The following is a 22773-nucleotide window of genomic DNA, read 5'->3' as shown; positions in this document are numbered from 1 at the left end:
TATGACCAACAATTTGTACCTGAGTGGCATTTTGAAATTTATGGGACAAGCTTTGATATACATAGTTGTACAATTATCCTTAAATGTGCCAAGCATTTTTCCTGGACTTATTTTTATTTCCATTTTCTATTACAAGTGACTAGTTATTTTTCTCTTATATAGGTATGAACCTTTTATTGTCAACTTGTTCAGTGAATTTATTTTCATCATGGAATTCTCTCCCTTCCCCCCTCCCCCCCAACATTATAAAAGAAATGTTTTAAATGATTCTGTTCTTAATCTAAGAAATTGACTAGTATACACAATCATAACTCCTAAATGGAATAGTTCAATATTTTATGGCCATTATAGTAATTTATAAATGAGTTTTCCCTTGTTTTGGGGTAGAGATTGCCATTAAAAATACATTTTTATGATAAATCCATTTCAGCTAAATAAAACTACATGAAGCTACAGTTTTTCACTATTATCAAGGATAATTGTTGACTCCAAAGTTTTTTTTTCCAAATTTATTTTCTGAAACATTGCCCTTATGTGCTGATTGGTGTCTAGTTTCATGTTCAGAGATGTGTAAATAAGTCAGTGGAAGTTCAGAACATGTTGTTTTCACATTGTTTTCCTAAACTAGCCTCAGGTTTTTACCACTACTTTTCAAAATCAACAGTTGAACTTTTGGTTCAAATTTATTTGTCAGAATCCACTTTTTACTTGCTTCCCAAGTAAAACATTACAATCAGCGTAAGCTATGAAATTAAGTGCATTCTTTACTATGATGTTCACTTCAGCATCTTTTTGCAATTATTAAATGAAATTGAATATTTATTTTCTACATGTTCTTATGCAACACTTTGTTAATACCCGTTTTCCAAGTTACTTTTGTGTTGTTTAATTCTTTAAGACCTTTTAATTAGCACAGGAATCACAATTTTCCTTAATACCAAGACTATAGCTTCTATTAATTTGGTGGTTAAAAGAGAGCTTCATATCTACTTGACAGAGGGAGCATTATCTGTAATACAAAGCAACACACATGAGTGCTGGAGGAATCCAGGAGGTCAAGAAGCATCCATTGGGGGAAATGGATAATCGATGTTTCAAGTTGTGACCCTTCATCTGGACTAAAAGAGAGGGGAGAGATGGCCAGTATAATATGGTAGAAGGAAGGGGCGGCACAAGAGCTGACATGTAATAAGTGGATCCAGACGAGGGAGGCAATAGTTAGATGAGGAGTCAGGAGAGTGAAAATAATAGAAGCTATGAAGTAACAGGTGTAAATGACAAAGGGCTGAATGTGGTGGAATGGTAGGAGAGGAAGGTGGAGCATGAACTAAGGGTGGAGGGTGGGGACGGACACCGGTGAGAGGAGACTCAATGATGGACAGATGGAAAAGGTGAGAGAAGAGAAAGAGATTGGATGGTGGGGGTCAAAATGAGATAGTAAAGAAAAGAAGGTAAAAGGAACAAAGGGGGAGCAGCTATCAGAAGTCTGAGAATTTGATGTTCATGCCACAAGATTGGAGACTGCCCGCACAGAATGAGATTCCTCGACCTGAAGTGGAAGAGGCTGTGGGCAGATGTGTCGACGTGGGAATGGGAAGTGGAATTGAACTGGCTAGCCACTGGGAGACGTTTGCTGAGGGAGCTAAGGTGCTTACCCAGTCTGTCTCGTCTCACCTATGCAGAGAAGGCCAAATCGGGAGCACCAACTGTGGTAAATAAACCACAGGATTGAAGCTGCAAACTTTTCAGATATTGTACCAAATGGTTTCTGTCCATTTTGTTATCGGCTTGATATTGTAAGTTAGTCTATTCATTATAAGATAATTTAGTAACTTTCCAATTTTAATGCCAATGTGAAAATGTAGTTATCCAATCACAAACAAGAGAAAATTTACAGATGCTGGAAATCCAAGCAACACACACAAAATGCTGGAGAAACTCAGCAGGCCAGGCAGCATCTATGGAAAGAATAAACATTTCAGGGTGAGATGAAGGGTCTCAGCCCGAAACGTTGATTGTTTACTCTTTTCCATAGATGCTGCTTGGCCTGCTGAGTTTCTCCAGCATTTTATGTATCCAAGCAACACACACAGTATGCTGGAGGAACTCAGCAGGACAGGCAGCATCTATGGAAAAGAGTACAGTCGACATTTCGGGCCGAGACTTGCCGAAAGGTCTCATTTTGTGTGTGTGTTGCATGCAAGAGTGGTTAATGTACAAGATTTGATTGAGCAAGGTCTGCAAATAAAATTTCCAGTTTATTTAAACAGATTGCATCAAGCAAGAGTGGGCTCCCTTACTTCCAACCCTCTGACTCTCAATACAGGAGCCCCTCAGGGCTGTGTACTAAGTTCCCTCATTTACTCTCTGTATACCCATGACTCTGTCGCCACCCACAGCTCCAATCTCCTAATTAAATTTGCTGACGACACTACGTTGATTGGCCTTATCTCTAACAATAACGAGCTGGCCTACAGGGAAGAAATCATCTTACTGACACAGTGGTGTCAAGTGAACAACCTCTCCCTCAATGTCACAAAAACAAAGGAGCTGGTTGTGGACTACAGGAGGAACGGAGATGGGCTAACCTCTATTGACATCAATGGATCTGCGGTTGAGAGGGTGAACAGTTTCAAGTCCCTCGGCATCCACATCACCGAGGACCTCACATGGTCTGTACACACCAGTTGTGTGGTGAAAAAGGCACAACTGCGCCCCTTTCACCTCAGATGGTGGGTTGAGGAAGTTTGATATGGGCCCCCAAATCCTAAGAACTTTCTACCGGGGCACAATTGAGAGCATCCTGACTGGCTGCACCACTGCTTGGTATGGGAACTGTACCTCCCTTAATTGCAGGACTCTGCAGAGAGTGATGCGGACAGCCCAGCGTATCTGTAGTTGTAAACTTCCCATGATTCAGGACATTTACAAAGACAGGTGTGTAAAAAGGGACCGTAGAATCATTGGGGACCCAAGTCATCCCAATCACAGTCTATTCCAGCTGCTACCATCTGGGAAATGGTACCGCAGCATAAAAGCCAGGACCAACAGGCTCAGGGACAGTGTCTTCCACCGGGCCCGCAGACTGATGAACTTACGCTGACTTAAGTGTACTCTATATGACATTGACTGTTCTATTTATTATAAATTACTATGATTGCACGTGGCACATTTAGAGGGAGACCTAGCATAAGAGATTTTACTCCTCATGTATGTGAAGGATGTAAGAAATAAAGTTAAATCAATTCAATTCAACATGCAAATTTTTAGCTCTTTATACTATCAAATAGACTACATTGTCAGCTTCATTCAACAACAGAAGCAGATTTTGAGTTTATCGTAAAATAACAAATGTATATTTTTAATTCATTGTATCTGTTTCCTCATTAGCAGCATAAATGGAAGTTTTTTAAAGGAATTTTTTCTTTAACTCTTGCAGCAATTTGTTAATGGTTGCATCTTATCAACTCTGTTATTTCCACAGGGTCGCATTAGACACACTGGCAGCATTGTTAAAATCGAGTAAGTGTTTTAGATGTTTATGTAATTTAATTGTTAAAAATAGGTGTTTTCTTTGATTACAGTGTGATTGTACAATTTCTCTTATTGTCCTTTTCATCTCAAGCACATAATTCTACAGTGCTAAAACTCCCTTTTAAACATTGACCTAATGTACTGTTGTTTCTCACCTTTGCAGTTACACTCCTAAACAAGCCAGATCCTGTCAGTTTTGACTTTTGCTCGAAGCTGTTAAGTAGTAACTACATCTGATCTGATTCCACCTGATGTACTTCAAATTGTGGCTTCAACACTTGCATGACCCGACTGACCCATCCCAACCACTTTCATAATTATTGTGCATCTGGCAGAATTTTGATTTGTTTCATTCCTAGGCAACATCAAAATTCTGCTAATGGGGGTCAGGTTATGGTGGAATATTTTCTTTAAAGTGAAATCTTTGATTTCAGTTGTATTCATGGATAATTTAGTGCTTTAATGCTTGATATTGGGATGAAGTAATGGCTCTTTATCAAGTTTTTTTCATTTTCTTATAGCTGGCTAAATATGCAACTTCTTGTTCTAAAACATCTGTTAATTATAAGCAATTGACCAGCTTCAGATGTTGCAGATAATAACACGATGATGAAATAGTTTGGAACTTTTGCAGTTGCTATGTAAACAAGTCACGTGTAGCTGCACAAAACTGCTATAGAATTTAAGTTGACAACATTATGAAGCCATATAAATCAAAACTGATTCATGTGTTAGATTTTGTAATAGTAAACCTTAAAAAGGGCACCTTTAGAGAAATACTGTGCAGTTTTCTGCAGGATATATTTTAAAAATCATATTAACCTCATCTATCCCAATATCCAAATATGAGAAATCTCTCCAATTAAGGTTACAAAATTTTTTTAAGAAGATGGTTTCTGTACTTTTTTCTGCTCTTTGTATAATCACAACAAATCAGTACACATAGTTAAGAAACAGCATTCATGCATTTCCTTACTTGCAGGTAAGGTTTTGTAAATATGTGTTTTTATTTTTGTAGAAACCAATGCCAGGAGATCAGTGGAGAGAGGGTACCTTCCTGTTCTTCTTACAATATATATCGACTGGCATAGGCATGACACAAGACATCGGCATATGCTGATTCGTAAAGGAATTTTAACCTGCATCAAAAATGTGACAAGTATTAAATTGGGAAGGAAAGCTTTTGTAGATGCAGAAGGGATAAAAATCTTATATAATTTGTCTCAGGTAAGTACCTTGATGGATGATGAGCTAATGCACAATTGTGTGAGGAAACCTTAGAGTGCTGTGTTGAAAAGCAGATAGCATCTCATTTGATAAGTCTTTGAATACAAGAATCTATGTTGCATTTTAAATGGTTGTCATTGCAATCGCCAGCTATTTAAAGTTAATATTTAGAAGTCCCATATAAAATATTTTGAACCAGTAAATGAAAGAATTATTAATTTTTCAGTCAATTTTACTTTGCTTAATTTAATACCTGCATGTTTTAATCTAATGTATCCATGTATAATTAAGTATATTCAAGAAGGAAATCAGGAGGATATAAAGAGAGCAAGAGATAGCTTCGGCAGAGAAGATTAGGGAGAATCCGAAGAGTTTTTAAGTATATCAAAGTTGGGTTTATTGTATTGCACACAAGTACATGTATGCAATGAAAAACCTGCAGCAGCATCACAGGTACATGGCCTGGGTGTCTGGGTCCAAGTGCTAGGTACAATGTGCTGTTTAGACAGTTTAAACGCCGGTCCAGGTCGGAGGCAAGAGCCGATTTTGCTTATACTCTGTGATCTTCACTCCTCTCTCCAGGGTGCTGGAGCCTTTCCCTGTCCCATCGTTGGGTCAATTTAAATGCGGCCCACATAGACTGAAAAGACAGGGTGTTGGTCGGGACGAGAGCTGATTTTGCTCGTTCTCAGTGATGGTGCTATGAAGCCTTCCCCGGCTGCTGTGCTCTGTGTCTGCTAATATGATGAACTGATAAGTGAGGTTTTGAGCCAACCCTGGGCTGCTCCGGGGTTCGGATCTGAGGACGCATTTTAGACATGGCATCTTATAAGCAGCATTCACAAGGAAAACATAAACCAGAATCAGAGTTGGGTTTATTATCACTGGTATGTGGCGTAAAATTTGATGACTTAGCAGCCCCAGCAGTACAATGCAATACATAATAAAGAAGAAATAAATAAATCAATCAATTACAGTATATGTATATTGAATAGATTAAAAATAGTGCAAAAACTGAAATAATATGTTAAAAAGTGAGGTAGTGTTTATGGGTTCAATGTCCATTTAGGAATTGGATGGCAGTGGTGAAGAAGCTGTTCCTGAATCACTGAGTGTGTGCCTTTGGGGTTCTGTACCTCCTTCCTGATGGTAACAATAAGAAAAGGGCATGTCCTGGGTGATGGGTGTCCTTAATAATGGACGCTGCCTTTCTGAGACGCTGCTCCATATAACATAATTAATATAACATAAATTATAAACAAATTTTTATGAGAAAGAACACTGTTAGAACATGTAGGTACTAATGATGGGGGATAAGGCTTGGCATATGACATGTTGGGCAGATTCCACTATTCTCTGCAGTTTTGTTATATTCCTGCACATACAAATTGCCATGCCAGACCATGATACAGTCAGTCAGAATACTTTCAGCAGTACTTTCTGAGAGTAACAAACTTCTACAGATGTAAAGGCTCTAGCATGCCTTATTTGTGATTACATCAATGTTCTGGGCCCAGAATAGGTCATTTGATGTTTTAATTTAAAGCTGCTGATTCTCTACCACTGATAACCCACAATGTAGACTGGTGCATCTTCTCCCTCCCTTTTTTTGAAATCTTTAGTTTTACTGACAATGAGTGAGAGGCTGTTGTGGCACCATTTACCTCGTTCCCGTACTCTGACTCATCACCACCATTGGTCAGCAAGGTTACATATGACGTTGCTGCTATGGTTATTTATGAAGTGTACAGAGACTGCAAAGGGGACTGAGCACACAGCCTTGTGGTGCACCTGTAAGGTCTATAAAATGGCGCTGAAGAGTGGCAAATTTGTGTGCAGCTGTCAAGGGAGTTATCCGTGCTTCCATTTACAACTGCTACAGCTGAACTCTGTAGTCACGGGGACAGCAGTAAGTAACATTGTTTCAAGTCATGTAAAAGAACTAGCAATTTTCAGGCCTGACAGATTCCGGTATTGTAAACTACCCAGGAGTGAGGGCAGTAGCTGGAAGCTCAGGGATCCTCTCCATTGCGTCAGGAAACGTGGCTGCCAGGAGAGGCTCCAGGTAAAACTGAAACACAGTCCTAAAACTTCCCCTCCCTACCATCTGTCTCCGGAAAATAAAAATGAAGACCTCATAGCAAGATCAAAGGGACATCATGGCCAATGACATCCACAGGTGACAAAGGATCTCTGGATTCTAGACCTTTCTTCTGCGCTCAAAACCCAGTGATACGGACATTTGACGAAGGACATCCGGAGCCTAGGCCTCTGCTCCGTTGTCAAAGGCTAGTGATGAGGATGTGTGACAAAAGACGTCCACGGATTTCAGGCTAGCAAGCATTGTGGACGAGCACCAGTGAGTTCAAAGTCTGTTGGCCCACCAGGTTGGTGGGTCCTGGGATTGGATGTCCTGCGAGCAGGAGGCATGAGGGCTGATGACCCCCTAGTATGTGAGTTGTTGAGTCCAGAGATTAAGGCCTGGAGTTTGGGGTCCTGTCATTGGCTAGAACTAGAATCGCACAAGGGTGCACAGTGCGCATGCATGTAACACCCAACCCACAAGAACAAACTTGTCTCGACTTTACAACAAAAATAATACTAACTCATGGACTGAGATGATGTGTCTGCCAATAATGTAAATATACTGCAAGTAGAACCGCCTTTGTCTGCCTTGTCCTTTCCCCAGCACGAACAACACACCACACTAAGGGTGGACTTGCTTTTATGTTGCTTCCCCGACACCTCTGAACTAGAGCCAATAGGGGGACATGACGTAAGTTTGATCGGAAGTCCGCAAGTGGAAGCCCTAGAACTATGAGTCTGAGAGTAATCTGGCAAAGTCAGAGACCTGTTGTCTGTAAGACCACTGGAAACTGGAGGCTTGGAGCCCTGTTCTGGGTTAAAGGACGGTCTGTGTATGTGAGTGGATGTGTCAATGAGTGGGTGGAAGGAAAGTGGGGTCATTCTCTTGTTGTTTTGTTGCTTGTGGTGTTCTGTGTTGTTCTGCCGAGCATTGTAGGCATCCTGTGTTGACTGTAGAATGTGTGGTGACACCTGTGGGCTGCCCCAAGCACACCCTTGGGTTGTCTTGGTTATTAATGCAAATGGCACATTTCATTATATCTTTCAATGTACATGTGATAAATAAATGAATCTGAATTTGAACTCCGGACACAGGACTGCTTTCACCATGCACCACCCGGACTTGACAGTAGTATCAGGTAAAGGCAGAGGCACCAGTGGTTCCTTCATGATTAATGCACAGAGCCGCACAGATGTGGCATTTCTATCTCAGTCCCGCTCCCTTGACTTGGAACATCTGGTGGTCAAGTGTCATCCATTCTATGTGCTGAGGAAATATCCACCGTGGTACTGATAACAGTGTACGTTTCACCCCTGGAAAATGCCAAGCTGTCATAGGAGGAGCTAAGCACTGTGATCAACAGTCACAAGACAGTGCACTCTGATGCCTTCCCGATCATCAAAGGAACTTTGACCAGAGGAGCCAACGCACTTGGTTGCTGTTACACCACCACTGAGGACTCTTACCGTGCCATCCCATGCCCACACTTTGGCAGGTCTGATCACTCAGCTGTGCTTCTGCTCCACGCATACAGACGGAGACTGGGGTTTGTGCTGAGGACAGTAAAGGCACGGTCAAGGGAGACAGAGGAGTGCTTGCAAGACTGCTTTGAATTGGTGGACTGGACCATCTTCAAGAACTCATCTTCGAATCTGAATGAATATGTCATGGCCATCAGCAGCTTCATCAAGAGCTGCATGGATGAGTGTGTGCCTTTGAGAGCATACCAGGTTGTCCCAAACCAGAAGCCTTGGATGAACCAGGAGATTCACAGCCTGCTGAGGGCTAGACCTGAGGAATTTAAGACCAGACATTTGAGATCCAGAACACTACAAGAAATCCAGGTACGACCTATGGTTGCCATCCTGATTCATGCTATAACAAAACTCTGAAGCATTTTGTTGTGATTGATATTAACATTACTGGACAATGGTTATTGAAGAACATCACCACACTTTCCTTGGGCACTAGTACTTCAGATGTCTTTTTGAAGCAGATGGGAACATTAGACTGCAGGAGTGAGAAATTATGCACGTCTGTAAGTACTCAGCCAACTGGTTTGCACAGATCTATAGCACTCAATCAGATATGCTGTCTGGACCAGACGCCTTTTGTGGGTTTACCCTCTTGAAGGATGCCTGAGCATCGGCCTTAGAGACTGAAATTACAAGGTCAACTGGAAATATGTGGGCTTGTGTGTTATGTCATAGAATGTCAAGGCATGCATAAAAGGTATTGAGCTCATCTGGGGAAATGAGTCACTACAGAGAGAAAAGGGCCCCTGAGAAGCCAGTGTGGACATCCATGTGTGGAGCTGCAAGAAATGGGCAAGGTGTTCAATGAATATTTCTCCTCCTTTCTTACAGTGGAGAAAGACCTGAACACATTAAAACTTGGGAAAGTTAATGGTGTTTTAAGGATAGATTATAGTACAGAGAGGAAATGCTGACATCTTAAAATATATGAAGTACACACATATCCAGGGCTTTACCAGTTATATCCAAGAACACTGCTGGAGGCTAGGGATGAAATTGCAAGAACCCTGACTGAGGTACTTGTATTATCATTAGTCACGGATGTATCTGGAAGGCAGTGAATTTTGTGCCTTTATTTAAGAAGAGCTGCAAAGAACCATGGACCAGTAAGCCTCACATCAATGTAGGTAAATTACTGGAGAGCATTCTGAAGGATGAAATATGCATCTTTATGGAAAGACGGAATGACTGGGGTAATCAGTGTGGCTTTGTGTGTGGAAGATTGTGTATTATGAATTTATTTGAAGAAGATCAATGAGGGTAGGGTGGTCGGTATAGTCTATATAGACTTCAGTAAGGCCTTTTGATAAGGTTCCACATGATAGGCTGCTCTGGAAGATGAGATTGCATGGAGTCCAAGGAGAGGTGGTTAAATGATACACATTTGGCTTGGTGTAATGGGGTAAGGTTGCTTCTTAGACTGGATGTCCATAGCTAGTGGTGTGCCTACCAGGCTCAGTGCTAAGCCCCTTATAACTATTATCATTAGTAAATATGCTGATGATATTGCAGACAGTGAAGAATATTATCAAGAACTACAATGGGATCTTAATCAGTTGGATAAGTGGGCCAAGGAGTGACAAATGGAATTTAATTCAGATATGTGCAGTGTTGAGTGTATCTTGGAAAGTCAAATTAAGTTTGGACTTTGACAAGGTTCTGGGGTGGTAAAGAAGGGTTTTGGCACACTGGCCTTCATCAATCAGGGCAATGAACATTATGTTGGCAATGAAATTGAAATGTTATGTTGTGATAGTACAAGACGTTGGTGAGGCTGGTCTTGAATAATTGTGTTCAGTTTTGATCACCTGACTATAGAAAGATGTTTTATTAAAATTAAAAAGTGCAGAAAGGATCTACAAGAATGTTGCCAGGACTTGAGACTGAGTTATAGGGATTGGTGGGACAAGGTAGGACTTTTTTATCTTGGAGCATAGGGGGCTGAGGAGTGGATCTACAAGAGTTGTAAACCATCGTGAGAGGTTTAATAGAATGAATGCACTTGCTCCTTTTCCCAGAGTTGGGGAAATAAAAGCTAAAGTGCATAGGTTTAAAGTAAGGTGAGCAAGATTTAATAGGTATTTGGAGGTTAACTTTTTTACAGAGAGAGTCAGACTGTACTTAAAGTACTGTGAGCAGTTTTGGACTACTTATCTAAGTAAGGATGTACTGGCATTCGAGAGACACCAGAGGAGGTTTAGGAGAATGATCCCATGAATGAAAGGGTTAACATATGAGGAGCATTTGATGGCTGTGGGCCAGTACTTGCTGGAATTTAGAAGAATGAGGAGGTATCTCATTGAAACATGTTGAATATTGAAAGGCCTAGATAGAATGGACGTGGAGAGGATGTTTCCTATTGTGGGTGAGTCTAGGACCAGAGGGCAAAGTATTGGAATAGAAGGATATCCCTTCAGAAAAGAGATGAGGAATTTCTTTAGCCAGAAGGTTGTGAATCTATGGAATTCATTGCCGCAGATGGCTGTGCAGGCTTTGTCATTGGGTATATTTAAAGCAGAGATTGATAGTAAGGGCATCAAAGGTTATGGGGAGAAGGCAGGAGAATGGGGTTGAGGTGATAATAATTCAGCCATGATGGAACGGCAGAGCAGACTAGATGGGCCAAATAGCCTAATTCTGCTCATATTTTATGATCTTAAAATATAGTAATAAACATATATCAAATATGTCTAGAAATTTTAAACTTGTTAAACAAATGGTGAACATAAAATCTTTTACGTACTCCCATAATGAACTCTTCAGTGACTAAAGAACCCATCAGTAAGTAATCTGTGACAAACTTTCTAGCACTCTTCTAATGCATATAGGTTTTAAAGCAATCTTCCATGTAATTTTGGAAAGAAAGAAAAAATTAGACCTGTATGCATTGCATGCCTAACATTGTACTGGTGCTCCAAGAAGATGGCCAATGACCTAATATGAGTCTGTCTAATATTAGTTCCAGAACAAAAATCCCTACAAAAAGAAAAAAAAGCAGTGATTTGGAAACTTAGAAAAAATGAATAATGAATAATGAAAATTGATATGAAGGTCATGCTCAACCAAACTCATTAATTTTTAAGAAAAGTAACAGAGCACTCAGGATAATGCAGTAAATTAAACACAAGAAATTCTGCAGATGCTGGAAATCCAAACCAACACACACAAAATGCTGGAGGAACTCAACAAGTCAGACGGCATCTAGGGAAATAAGTTAGCAGTCAATGTTTTGAGTTGGAGAAGGTTCTCAGCTTGAACCATCAATTGTTTATTCATTTCCATAGATGCTGCCTGACCTGCTCATTTTCTGTGTAATGCAGCACATGCAAATTTTCGAAGATGGCAAAAAGCCTTTGATAATGTACTCCGTAAGGAATGCATGCAATTGAAGGGAGATAAATAATAGAATAGATATCCAGGTGGATGTAGAACAGAAAGCAGTGAGCAGATATAAGGTATACGAGAAGATTCAGGATATTGAGACACTTTTTCCTTGCAATTTATATTGACTGTACATATATTTAGATTACAAAAAAGCATCTTCTAAATCATAGAAGACCCTGAGTTTGGAAATTGAAGGGAGGATATTGACTACCATGGAAATTGCTTGGGCACATTAGTGTAGAAAGGGCATAGATTGGAAGATAAAAACAAAAGTAACCTGTCAATTAAATAAAGCATTTCCTTGAAACAATCATCTTTGAATATGAAGGATGGTCAAAGAGCAAATCACAATGTCTCAAATCTGCATATTTATTTATTGGGATACAGTGTGGAGTAGGCCCTTCTGGCCTTTCAAGCCATGCCACACAGCAGCCCACCAATTTAATGTTAGCCTAATCATGGGACAAGTTCCAGTGACCAATTAACCTACCAAACGGTATGTCTTTGTGGGAGGAACAACCAGAGAAAAGCCACCAGGTCACGGGGAGAACGTGCAAGCAGGCAACGTTGGGAAAAGAATCTGGAGCAGCTGTAATGTGCTAACCACTATGCTACTGTGCCACCTCATGACTTCTTGGATGGTGGAGACCTTACATAAATAATGTCCTCAATCAGTGAAGGTTAACAGGCTTTTCAACTAGAGGTGGCATTTCAATAAAATGTTTTATGTTTTATTCAGTTTTAATAAAGGGGTGCTGAGCTTAATTCTCTCTGGACCCTGGTTTCACGCTGGCAACTTGGCAAATTCCTGCAACCTCATTTTCTGAATTAGTACCTTGTAAGTCTGTGCATGAAAGGTGAGGGATCTATTTTACATAGGTTAAAGAGATTGCAGGTCAATGGAGAGTAAGATATTGACAAGGACGGTTTATTGTGATTCATGATTTTTTTTTCTGTAGTAACACTTAAGTATTACTTTCCAATGTTACATGTCGGCTTACTGTATGAATTTTCGAAAAGTAAAGCAATTTATAATTTAAATGTTTCCTATTGAAGGTTAGCATTTTTATCACTAATGCATTTAAAAGTCACACGAAACAAATGTGTTAGTGTTTTGTTTTATGAATCAATAACCGCACTCTGGGATTATAATACATTTAAAGAGAGAGTTGACTGATGTGTTATTTTGTTTTTCAGGATTGTCTTTCGGTGAGAACCCTAGACCCTCTGGTCAATATCTCTAGCCTCATTATGAGAAAATGTTTCCCTAAAAATCGTCTTCCCATTCCAACTATTAAAAGTGTTTACCAATTCCAGTTGCCAGTAATTCCAATAAGCGGTCCTGTTGCACAGATCTATAATTTAGCTCCTGAAGGTAGGTTTTGACTATTTGTAACACATTTCTTCAGCCCTAAAATAAAAGTAACAGGAAATGTATTTGAAAGTATATGCATTTTAAAAAATTCTTCTATTTTAGTTGATGATGTTGTAGATGAAAGTGATGATACTGATGAAACTGAAGTGGAAATAGACAATGAAATTGAAGAAGAAGAAAATGAAAACCAGAAGGTACTAGAACAACGTTTTATAAGATGAACTAATTCGAAAGGTTGATGCTAAAATAAAATTTTTGTTACAGTTGTGTGGCGATAATGAATTAAATAAATTAAAGAGGGAAATATTTGGAATGTAAAATCATACATCAAAAGGATTCTTACAATCAGGAAGGAAGCAGCTCAAATTTTAAATTGTTTTTTTACCATTTTATTGAAATTAATGGTTTGTACATATGCATGGGATTAATGTAGAAACATCATAGTATTTCCCAAAATAATCTTCTGAGATGTTTGTGATGTGTCTATATACATTTGTATTTCTCAGTTCAGAGGTTGTGCTAAGCAAACATGGAAAATGTTACCTAGACCTCACAGAACAATGTTTTATATTGACAAGATACTTTGTAGGGATGCTAGTTCATAAGTTCTTCAATTTTTCATCCATTTAACTTTTTTCCTTGATTTATAGTAGAGAGAGTTAGCTGTTTTTAATATTACAAGAACATGTTTTTGTTGTTAACTTGTACTCGTGTCGGAAAAGCCCATGTCACTGTCAGCTTTTGCTGCAATGGCAGAAGGTAGTGAAAGGAGACGTTTTTTTTACAGAAATCTAGTTCTGAATGCATCTCTTCTGACATATGTGAATATTTTGCAATACTTATTATATTCATATCCTTTAACATTTCTCGTGGTATAACCTGTAATGAAATTAGTTTTTTTTTGTATTTCAAACCATTTGGTGAATTGCTTTGCTAAAGTATAATCTATAGCTTTCAGAATTTCTACTTTTGTCACTGTCTTTATTTCAAAGGAAGCAGCTTATTTTCAATGCAAGATAACACTCTTGAAGATAGTTTGATGGAATTTCTAAATTGAATTCTTCAGTAACATTCCTTGGAGATTTTAAATTTTGGTGGATGATTCTAATCACATTCTTTAAGCATTGCTTATAAAACTTATTACTTAATGACTTAGAATATATGGGAAAAAAAACAATCATTTTGATAAATATTTCCAGAAACAGTAGTTAAACAGGATGAATACAAGGTGCAAAAGTATTTAAGTTAGGTATAAAAAAATTAGCATTGTTTGACTGCAGAAACATTTGGAGCTCTATTAATATAAGAAATAAATCATGTTCTTTACACTTTTTACCCAGAATGATGATATTGAAACTGACCTTAGCAAGTTAAAGCCAGTGCAAGATTTAGGGCGGCCAATAGAAGAATTGGAAATATACAAGCAGTTTTTCCCAGAGCTCACAGAAGACTTTCAGGTAAAAACAACCCTTTCTGCTTTGGGCACTTCTCTGTTAAACATTTCAGAACTAGGCAGCAATGCAGGTGTTAGTCTTTGTTTTCCATTAGAGCAGCCAGCGACACCTGCACCTATTCAGTAAAGCTGCAATGCATTACATTCTACATTGAATGATGTGGCAGAGAGATGAAAATGATCAGAATGACACTACCTTGAGGATGCATTTTCCTTGATGTTAACTCCTGGTGTTGGGAGCTGAAGGTAAAACTATCAGAAATTACTGAAAACAGTTGTCGTCTGAGCAGATCTTCTCAGTGTCCTTAGTAAACTTTAGCAGCTTGATATTTTCGGTCAGATGTACGTGGCACACATTTCAGGAACTGAGGACATGAGCACAAGGTTTAGATTACGTGAAAGTTACTTTATATTTGTGCTGCTTGTTTCTGCAGCATGCTCCTTGCTTGATATTAACCCAAAGGAAATCTCAAGACTTGGTGCCATATCTGACCTGCAGCATTTAGTGAAGATGACAGACTTATATCAAGTTCCATGAGGCAATGGGTTAGAACCACCATTATAAATGCTGCAACAGAATAAAAATAGATTTAACCACGTCAGCTGGCTAGCTGATACCAGCTACCTACAAATATGTGGGCACAGGTTAGATCGTGGCCCCATGAAATCCTAGCTCCAGTGATGACATTCTGTGCTCCCAATCGAGTTGGATTCCTAGCTGAATAGTTTCAATGAATTATCATACTGGAATCTATGTAGCAATGTGTGAAATTGCACCAGTGTCCGGTCTATTGAAAGCAAAACAGCTCCATCCCAAAGTTCACCCATTATGTGTGATGAAATGAGTTGTTATTAGTGAGCCCTGATGAAGGGTCTCAGCCTGAACATTGATTGTTTATTCCTCTCCATAAGTGCTGTCTGACCTGCTGAGTTCCATCGGCATTTTGTTTGAGTTTCTCTGGATTTCCAGCATCTATATTTATCTTCTGTGTCAGTAGTGATTTCAAGTACCATTTAATCAATACTGTGTTACGTGATGATCTGGGTGGCTGCCTTCAGGACCACTTGTTCCAGGTGTTTTTGGAGCTTTGGTCCACACTTGGGTACTTGAATTGAAATGCAAAAACTAAGGTAACGAGCCATATCATTAGTTAATGAGTAAAAGTAAGTATGACTTCTATTTTAAAATTATGTTGATCGTGTTTGGCCCAGAATTGTATGGGCTAAGTGATGTAATGTGAATAGGTCCAGAGTTCTGCATGGTATTCTTCTCGTCTTGTTTTGATGTAGTGTTTGTTGATGTAAAGTTTAATGTTTGGCTTTACTAACACCTATGATTAGCTTCCAGGGGGAGTTTTTTATATGCTTGTTATTTTGATTGTTGTTCTCTCTTTTCTGCTTCTTGCATATTACTGTGTAGGGTCAAACAAAATCTGAAAGGACGAAGTAATAATTTCCAAAAATAATTATAGATTAATAAATAACAGAATATGTGAACAATGGTTTCCTTTTTAATCTACTGGTGTTTCTATTATTTTTTCCAAATAATAGTAAATATAATGAACTAAAGTCCTTGAGAGAGAACTCCAAACATTCTGATTGATCCATTATTACTCCCAATTCTGCTTGATTACCTCTAACATCTATTTAGTTCACATAGGCTGAAGCTTAGTGAACCATTATTGTCTAGCATTCTTTGTAGTGGTTGCCAAGTAAATCCATGGTAAGAACTAAGAATTGTTTTCACTGGATGATAAAGCAGTAATGAATTAAGAATTGCAAAGAAATAAAGTTCAGGATGTATATTGTATACATTTCTCTGACATAAAATGCACCTATTGAAACCTATTGAATTCTATTGAATTAGCAAGTTATTTTCTGTGGACCTCAACATTAAACAATCAAGTGGTTATTGAGCCAAAAGTAGGTGAAATTCCTTAAACACTTCCCTCATGCTGTGCTCAGCCAGCTGAAATGTGTGTTGCTGCTGATTTTTCGCTTCGTGTAGTCAAGGTAAAAAAGAGTTCATCTCAGTGATAGACCTTGAAGATGGGGTAAAGATGGAAACTGGGAGCAAAAATAGATGAAATTTTATGAATTAGGGCAAAAGTAGAATGTAGTACAAATGCTCTTATCAATTTAGTAGAAAACAGATGAAAGAGGAACAAAGATTTCTCAATATATGATTGAATGAGTCAAGCATATGTAGGTTACTGCAGAAACAGCTTTTATTTGAATGATAGAAGTGGAGAAGTTGTTCAGTGTCAAACAGTTTACAGGTAACCCTGTATCTGAATACAGCAGTTCAGGTAATGGAAATTTGCCCTTATGAATTCACAAATAAGAAAACTCTCATTTCTTGATACTTGTGCAGTCATGTCATGGGAAATTGCTGGACAGACAGTTCTGTGTAGTAATACTACATCTAGATAATACAGCTTTCCCTATACTAAAGGCCTTTAGTACTAAGAAATCAAATTATAGCCCTGTCTGCTGTGTGAATTTCTTTTGACATTATTTGAAGAAGAACAAAAAATGTACCTCAAACTCTGGCTACCAATGCAGCTTTAACCATTTTTATTTTTAAAGTGATTCCCCATGTAATGGGGGTGAGAGTTTTCTTTCCTAGAAAACGGATCGTACAGTGAGTTTCTGCTCCCCAAAGCCACTTCATCTATGGGTGTATCGTGAAAGCAGGCCAAAAAGAAACTTTGAGTTGATTTATTTAATTTCTTTAACACTTACAATGAGAGTGAATTTTATTCAAAGTTTTGTGTAGTGATTTGTGATCCTGTACAGGCAAATTTCTATAATATGAGCAGCTGTAACACAGGATTTATCAGAAACTGGTTAGTTTTTCATTTGCTCCTTCTAGAACCTTGTGTTACAGATCAGTTTTTGGAATAGGCTGCAATATAAAAATAGATCTTAAAAAGCAGTTTATTGGATGCAAAGCAACCTGGGATGTTCAAAGGATTTTATAGAGACTGGATAAATCCACATTCTTGTTTTCCATTAAACCAAATATTATAGTTTACCTCACCAGTGTTTCAGATAGATGAAAGAAAAGTTGGCATTACTGTTAACTTGTGGGATATCCATATAATTAAAAATAGATTTAAATAAAGACATGTTCAGTCATGACTTACCTTAGTTTTGCCCAGCTTTATGGTCTACAAATTTTGTATGGAAACAATTCTCCAATTCAGTTGAATGAATATTAATTTTTATTTATTTTTTGTTTTAGGCATATAATTTTGCTGAACAAAGCAACACCAATCCATCAACAATTGATGTTAAGCGGACAGGACCCATTATTGTGCCCACAGCCGAGGAGCCATCATCAAATAGTAATACAATTAGGGCAAGTGTTAAAGAAAACGATATTAAACAAAACCAGCACTTTCTACCTAAAGTATATCAAGGAGCTGGACAGGACCATAAACCTGTAACACACATGGATCAGCACAGTACAGAGAATAGCAAAAATAATGTCAACTGTCAGTATTCTAAACAAAATGGGCATCCACCTGCAGAATGCCTAAACCGTGAGATTACAAAAGGTTTCAATAGTATGTCACTGCGCTGTAATAATGCTTCTGAAGATGTTAAATGTTGCAAACCTGGGTGTGAGAGTGGAGTTGAGAACAAACCCAGATTTTTGACCCTGGGAGAAACTTGCAGCAAAACCTGTCAGCAGATCTCAGGGTGTGGAAAGTCTTTATTTGTTTCATCATTTGGTCAGCCTCCATCTTGGCAACAGGTTGGTACCCAGCTAGGTCAATTGTGCTGTTCTGGCTTTGACACTGATGCCGAGGATGACTCCTCTTTAAGTTCTGAAGAACCAGGATTTTCAGAGTTACCGGAGCCAGGGGCCTTGCAACCACTTCATGACCCTGATCTTTATATTGAAATTGTTAAAAAGACTAAATCTGTTCCCGAATATGGTGAAGTGGCTTATCCTGATTATTTTGGCCATATTCCACCTCCATTCAAGGAACCTCTCATAGAAAGACCCTACGGTGTACAAAGGTGAGCATGCAAGTGATTGCTATCTCAAAGCATTGCATTGAGAAACCTCATTGAAAGAAAAAGGCACTGCCAGACTAAGAAAAATGATAAATCAGGCAATCTCAATGTAAAATATGGATTCATATGTCAGTATGCTCTAAAAAGAGGGGAGACTGAAAGGAAAGTATGGTCACTAGCTGGATTTTTGGAGAAGTTAACTGTCCTGTATTTTAGCATTAAATTGGAAGAATAGAAAAATTTTGAGATTGAAGTTGTCTCATCTTTAAAGACTTCGTATGATGTAATGCACACAAATTCTTCTATAAATAATAAAATAGAGCATACTACAATTTAGCTCTCAGGAATGCAAAATATACATATATTAGAATAATATTATTGGTCATGTACAGAATTATGACTATAAATCTTTCTTCTTAAAGATAAAATACGGATGTCAGTAATCTTCAGCTCTAGTTTAATTCTCAAGTCTGTTAATCATAAGGTGAATGCCAAGACTTAAACAAAGAAAATTGTCATTCAGACAACATTCTTAAAAGATGAATTGTAATTCATTAACTTTTTATTAATTGTTATGAACTGCTTTAGTTATTTGTATTTATTAAAAGAAGTGCCCTAGTTATTTAAACTTCAAACTAAATAAATGACTTAGATCCATGGGATGCTTTTGAAAATTCTGGATGTTGTTTCAATAGTTTACTTTTCCTAATTCCCTTTATTTTAAACTGCAGTTAAAACAATACTCTTTAAAAAGAAACTGTTAACAAATAAATGAAAAAATTGCATATAACTATTATTTTTCTACAGAACAAAAATATTCCAGGATATTGAGAGACTAATTCATGCAAATGACGTAATTGACAAAACTGTGTATGATCTTGATTTTCTGAGGTGAGTTCAATAAAGATTGTCAGTTTTCAACTATGTAGTTTAATGCTCACTAATGATGTTACTAAGTACATAGAGTAGTACAGCGCAGTACAGACCCTTTGGCCCACAATGTTGTGCTGACCTTCAAACCCTGCCTCCCATATAACCCCCCACCTTAAGTTCCTCCATATACCTGTCTAGTAGTCTCTTAAATTTCACTAGTGTATCTGCCTCCACCACTGACTCAGGCAGTGCATTCCACACACCAACCACTCTCTGAGTAAAAAACCTTCCTCTAATATCCCCCTTGAACTTCCCACCTCTTACTTTAAAGCCATGTCCTCTTGTGTTGAGCAGTGGTGCCCTGGGAAAGAGGCGCTGGCTGTCCACTCTACCTATTCCTCTTAATATCTTGTACACCTCTATCATGTCTCCTCTCATCCTCCTTCTCTCCAAAGAGTAAAGCCCTAGCTCCCTTAATCTCTGATCATAATGCATACTCTCTAAACCAGGCAGCATCCTGGTAAATCTCCTCTGTACCCTTTCCAATGCTTCTACATCCTTCCTATGGTGAGGCGACCAGAACTGGACACAGTACCCCAAGTGTGGCCGAACCAGAGTTTTATAGAGCTGCATCATTACATCGCGACTCTTAAACTCTATCCCTCGACTTATGAAAGCTAACACCCCATAAGCTTTCTTAACTACCCTCTGCTCCTCCACACTACCAAGTATTCTGCCATTTACTTTGTACTCTGCCTTGGAGTTTGTCCTTCCAAAGTGTACCACCTCACACTTCTCCAGGTTGAACTCCATCTGCCACTTCTCAGCCCACTTCTGCATCCTGTCCATGTCTCTCTGCAATCTTCGACAATCCTCTACGCTATCCACAACACCACCAACCTTTGTGTCGTCTGCAAACTTTCCAACCCACCCTTCTACCCCCACATCCAGGTCATTAATAAAAATCACTAAAAGTAGAGGTCCCAGAACCGATCCTTGTGGGACACCACTAGTCACAACCCTCCAATCGGAATGTACTCCCTCCACCACAACTCTCTGCCTTCTGCAGACAAGCCAATTCTGAATCCACCTGGCCAAACTTCCCTGGATCCCATGCCTTCTGACTTTCTGAATAAGCCTACCGTGTGGAACCTTGTCAAATGCCTTACTAAAATCCATGTAGATCACATCCACTGCACTACCCTCATCTATATGCCTGGTTACCTCCTCAAAAAACACTCTCAGGCTTGTTAGACACAAACTGCCCTTCACAAAGCCATGCTGACTATCCCTGATCAGACCATGATTCTCTAAATGCCCATAGATCCTATCTCTAAGAATCTTTTCCAACAGCTTTCCCACCACAGACATAAGGCTCACTGGTCTATAATTACCCAGACTATCCCCACTACCTTTTTTGAACAAGGGAATAACATTCACCTCCCTCCAATCCTCCAGTACCATTCCCGTGGACAACGAGGACATAAAGATCCTAGCCAGAGGCTCAGCAATCTCTTCCCTCACCTCGTGGAGCAGCCTGGGGAATATTCCGTCAGGCCCCGGGGACTTAACTGTCCTAATGTATTTTAACAACTCCAACACCTCCTCTCCCTTAATATCAACATGCTCCAGAACATCAACCTCACTCATATTGTCCTCGCTGTCATCAAATTCCCTCTCATTGGTGAATACTGAAGAGAAGTATTCATTGAGGACCTCGCTCACTTCCACAGCCTCCAGGCACATCTTCCCACCTTTATCTCTAATCGGTCCTACCTTCACTCCTGTCATCCTTTTTTTCTTCACATAATTGAAGAATGCCTTGGGGTTTTCCTTTACCCTACTCGCCAAGGCCTTCTCATGCCCCCTTCTTGCTCTTCTCAGCCCCTTCTTAAGCTCCTTTCTTGCTACCCTATATTCCTCAATAGACACATCTGATCTTTGCTTCCTAAACCTCATGTATGCTGCCTTCTTCCACCTGACTAGATTTTCCACCTCACTTGTCACCCATGGTTCCTTCACCCTACCATTCTTTATCTTCCTCACCAGGACAAATTTATCCCTAACATCCTGCAAGAGATCCCTAAACATCGACCACATGTCCATAGTACATTTCCCTTCAAAAACATCATCCCAATTCACACCCGCAGGTTCTAGCCTTATAGACTCATAATTTGCCCTTTCCCAATTGAAAATTTTCCTAACTCTCTGATTTTATCCTTTTCCATGATAATGCTAAAGGCCAGAGAGCGGTGGTCACTGTCCCACAGATGCTCACCCACTGAGAGATCTGTGCCCTGACCCAGTTCATTACCTAATACTAGATCTAGTATGACAGTCTCCCTAGTCGGCCTGTCAACATACTGTGACAGGAATCCGTCCTGGCCACACTTAACAAACTCTGCCCCATCTAAACCCTTGGAACTAATCAGGTGCCAATCAATATTCGGTAAGTTTAAGTCACCCATGATAACAACCCTGTTATTTTTGCACCTTTCCAAAATCTCCCTCCCCAATCTGCTCCTCGGTATCTCTGCTGCTACCAGGGGGACTATAGAATACTCCCAATAGAGTAACTGCTCCCTTCCTGTTCCTGACTTCCACCCATACTGACTCAAAAGAGGATCCTGCTACATTACCCACCCTTTCTGTAGCTGTAATAGTATCCCTGACCAGTAATGCCACCTCTCCCTTCTCCTTTTCCCTCCTCTCTATCCCTTTTAAAGCGCTGAAATCCAGGAATATTGAGAATCCATTCCTGCAGATGTATTGTATTTAAGTATTGTCCTTTTTCCCTTAGCTATCCTATACCCGAAGATGGAGAAACTCTGAGGTTCAATTCACAATTCGAGTCTGGAAATCTTCGAAAAGCAGTTCAAATTAGAAAGTAAGATTGATGATTTTGTTTTGGGAGCAGGCAGAGACAAATTCAGTCATTTGAAATATCTAGGACATTTCTAAATCTTGAATTATTTACTTTTTAATCCAATTTGATGTAAATGTTCTCTTTTAGAGATATGCAAAACAGAGTCTGGAGATGGCATTTGCTCTCAGATATCTTATAGTTTGTGATTGATGGCTGCCCTTCTAACATCCTTTCCTCTATTTCCTTTACTGTCCACACCAAAACTACTTCAAATATTGCAATGAAATTGGCAACATCACAATTTGAGCAGAGGTCTCCATTTATGATGCCAGCAATGAATTGCTGAACTTGTTTTTTTTTAAAGTTAACTTAAAAGCTCTATGTAAAATGCTGTGATCAACTTAGTTGGCA

At 39.1% G+C, this 22773-nt stretch overlaps 1 protein-coding gene across 7 annotated transcripts in view; it reads left to right on the top strand.

Moving 5' to 3' along the window:
- agtpbp1 (ATP/GTP binding carboxypeptidase 1) overlaps nt 1-22773 on the top strand; it is a 265211-nt gene that overhangs the window by 146537 nt on the left and 95901 nt on the right. For 6 of the 7 annotated variants that reach the window (XM_063068825.1, XM_063068822.1, XM_063068824.1 and 3 more), the window contains 8 exons: nt 3485-3522; nt 4553-4761; nt 12964-13141; nt 13244-13335; nt 14482-14598; nt 17842-18626; nt 19431-19514; nt 22297-22383. In XM_063068825.1, coding sequence (XP_062924895.1) covers nt 3485-3522; nt 4553-4761; nt 12964-13141; nt 13244-13335; nt 14482-14598; nt 17842-18626; nt 19431-19514; nt 22297-22383 — 1590 coding nt within the window. The remainder of the gene's footprint in view (nt 1-3484; nt 3523-4552; nt 4762-12963; nt 13142-13243; nt 13336-14481; nt 14599-17841; nt 18627-19430; nt 19515-22296; nt 22384-22773) is intronic. The other variant, XM_063068827.1, reaches the window with a different exon arrangement.

This window comes from Mobula hypostoma, chromosome 16 (genome assembly GCF_963921235.1).
Source record: "Mobula hypostoma chromosome 16, sMobHyp1.1, whole genome shotgun sequence".
Classification (NCBI taxonomy): Eukaryota; Metazoa; Chordata; class Chondrichthyes; order Myliobatiformes; family Myliobatidae; genus Mobula; species Mobula hypostoma.
The sequence above is the reverse complement of the archived record's forward strand: the minus strand, read 5'-3'. Positions and strand labels throughout refer to the sequence as shown.